General features: G+C 53.6%; 1 protein-coding gene across 1 annotated transcript in view; it reads left to right on the top strand.

The window, feature by feature from the left end:
* Hapln4 (hyaluronan and proteoglycan link protein 4) overlaps positions 1 to 2,368 on the top strand; it is a 6,644-nt gene extending 4,276 nt beyond the window's left edge. The window contains 1 exon segment of the mRNA XM_015488907.2: positions 1 to 2,368. This exon segment is cut by the window's left edge and continues 77 nt beyond it. Coding sequence (XP_015344393.2) covers positions 1 to 92 — 92 coding nt within the window. The 3' untranslated portion in view covers positions 93 to 2,368.
* The last annotated feature ends 393 nt before the right edge of the window (positions 2,369 to 2,761 follow it).

The following is a 2,761-nucleotide window of genomic DNA, read 5'->3' as shown; positions in this document are numbered from 1 at the left end:
CTCCCGGGGGCTGGGGCTGGGGCTGGGCCGGCGGCGGTGGCTGGGCTGGAGGCGCACGCGACCCAGCTGCCTGGACCCCGCTGCGCGTCTAAGACCCAGGAGAGGGGACAATTGGGGGAACTTGGCGAATGGCCGAGTGCCCTGATGTCCCCCGGACACTGGAGACGCCCCTGAAGATGGGTTTTCCCCCTTGAGGTCCCTGGAGATGGACCACACCCCCTTGAGGTTCCCTGGACAGTGGACACAGCCCTGCAGTTCCCTGCAGTCTGACCAGGCCTCTTGCGGTCCTTGGACATTAACCACACCCCTTGAGGTCTCCTGGAGACTGGCCACATTCCCTGTGGTCTCTTCGAAACTAACCACACCCCTCGGGTCCCTTGAGACTGGCCAGTCCTCCGGAGATTAGCCAAACGCTCCTTTCCTGGACAGTGGATTTTCCCTTTCCCCAACTTACTTCAGGAGAAGTGCCACACTCCCTGAGGAAACTGGGAGGCCAACAGAACCCACGGTTTCCTGGAGACTGGCCATCCCTCTTTGGCCTCCTGGAAACAAACGGATGGCCCCCTTGGTTGCCTGGAGGCTGGACCCCCGGGATTATCTGAAGACTGGCCACACATTCTCAGCATTTCCCTGGAGACTGAAAACTGGTCCTTTGAGGTCATCTGTATACCAGATCCCCTCTCCCTCACCCGGAGAGAAAACAGAAACCTCAGGGTTCCCCAGGTGACCATGCTCCAGTGGACACATGGGCACTATGGGCTCAGGCATTTCCTCTCCCCCACTGTGACTCTGAGATTGGATATTTCCATTCTCTCCTTATCCCCTGAGAACCCCCTAAAGTTTCTAGGGTAAACAGGCCATGTTCCTAGGTTACTGTGGAGGACAGTCCCACCTCTCCAGTGTCATGGGAGAACATTCTCATCTGTCATCACTATGACTGTCAATATACCCTGAGTGGTGGCCATGCCCCATCCCTCAGATATTTCTCTGGAGGGAGACCAAACCCATCTCACAACCCACCCCAGACCCCTAATGGGCTGTCACCAAAGATTCTTGTCATTTTTTATGGAAACCAACTGTCTAGGTTCCCACTGTCACCAAGCAGATCCATCAGTCCAACTTATACCTGTCATCTAAAGTCACACCTCAGTCACTTACACCTGTGGAGATGGTGCCTCCCTCCTCCAGCTGTAACCATGGATACAACACATTTCTCATCTCACTGGCCTGCACCCCAGAGACCTACAATTCTACTTCAGACTGTACTCACCCTGACCAACCACCATGGAGACCACCCTCCCCCTAATTGTCCCTGGGCTGTCGCAAATTTGATTCTCTAGCTCTCACCATAGAAACAGGCTGCCCCTTTCCCAGGCTGCACCCTGCTCCTTATGGCCCTCTGAGCTCCTCTCCAAGGCAGCTTGGACCTCACAGCTGTTGTCATGGAGACCAAACTCTGGTGTCTGAGGTAACAGAACACCTGTCCCCCTAGGCTTTCCCTCTACAACAGGGTCCTGCCCCACCAAGCTGACACCATAGAGACTGTCAATGTGGTCTCTATGACAACTGACCTCCCACCTCTCAGGAACTTCTCACCTTGGATGGGATGCCCTGGGTTCCTCCTATTGAGGCTCCTCCCATGTTCCAACAGGGGCCCCATGATTGCCCCTTCACCAGATAGGCCCAGGCCCAGAGAGGGCTGAACTTCTGGAATTGCTGTTCACCCTCCGATCCCACGCTAACTATATGCCAGGCAGCAGCTGTGCATGAGACACCCTTGCAACACCGGGCTTTTGATTTCCGCTGTACAGAGGAGGAAACTGAGGCTGTGGAATGCCCTGGCCCTTTGAGCTGTGCAAGCAGTGAGCTACCCTTTTGTTCTGAGACTCCATCCCCATTCTCACCCAGTTTGCACTCCTTCCTGACCCCTGCCCATATTTCCCTCCTTAGAGATCCAGGAGGGTGGAATGTTTCTTAAACCTCAAAATCCACCAGGTTCTAAGGGGTGATTTGTGCTAAGAGATCAGCCAGACTCCCCAGTGCTGAGAGCCAGATCCTGGAGATGATCCATGGACAAGGCCACCCCATTGTGGGATACTCCAGCTCTGAGCCTGCCTGGAATGCCCTGGCATCCCACCTGGAGGGCTTCTTACTGTCACTTCCATCTCTAGGAAACCCATCTCTGAGTTTTGGAGCCAGGTGGACTTGTGGTCGAATCCCACATCATCTTCTTGTTCACTGTGTGACCAAGTGACAAAACCCCTCGGAGCCTGTTTCCTTCTCTATACCAGGGTTGTTCTAAAATCCCTCCAGTGCAAAGCATACAGCAGGGGTTCAATAAATCTGTTTCTTTTGATGAATGAGAAAATGAAGCAGCTGGTGAGTAATTGCTTCAGAAATGCTCTGTGATCATCAAAATGTTTCCAGGCTGGAGGAGCTTGGTTTTCAGCTCTGGCACTGGGTTCAGGCACTGGGTTTGATCCATGTGGCAGAAGATATCTCTCCCTTCCCTTCCCTTCCCTGTCCACATGCTCTTCCTCTTCCTCGAGCCACTCCACACAGGGCTGCTGCTTCTTAACTGCCCTGATGGTCTTTGATAATACCCAGGGCATTAAATGTTGAAACTGATTTAAGTTCCCGTCCCAGGAAGGCAATAAAGTTGCAAAGTTTCCCAGGCATGGGAGTAGGGGGCAGGGAAGGGCTCAGAGAAAGCCTGGAAAATTTCTAGGGCAAAGGCAAAGCCAGAAGTAAAACAAAAGTG

The sequence above is a fragment of the Marmota marmota genome, unplaced genomic scaffold, assembly GCF_001458135.2.
Source record: "Marmota marmota marmota unplaced genomic scaffold, marMar, whole genome shotgun sequence".
NCBI lineage: Eukaryota > Metazoa > Chordata > Mammalia > Rodentia > Sciuridae > Marmota > Marmota marmota.
The sequence above is the reverse complement of the archived record's forward strand: the minus strand, read 5'-3'. Positions and strand labels throughout refer to the sequence as shown.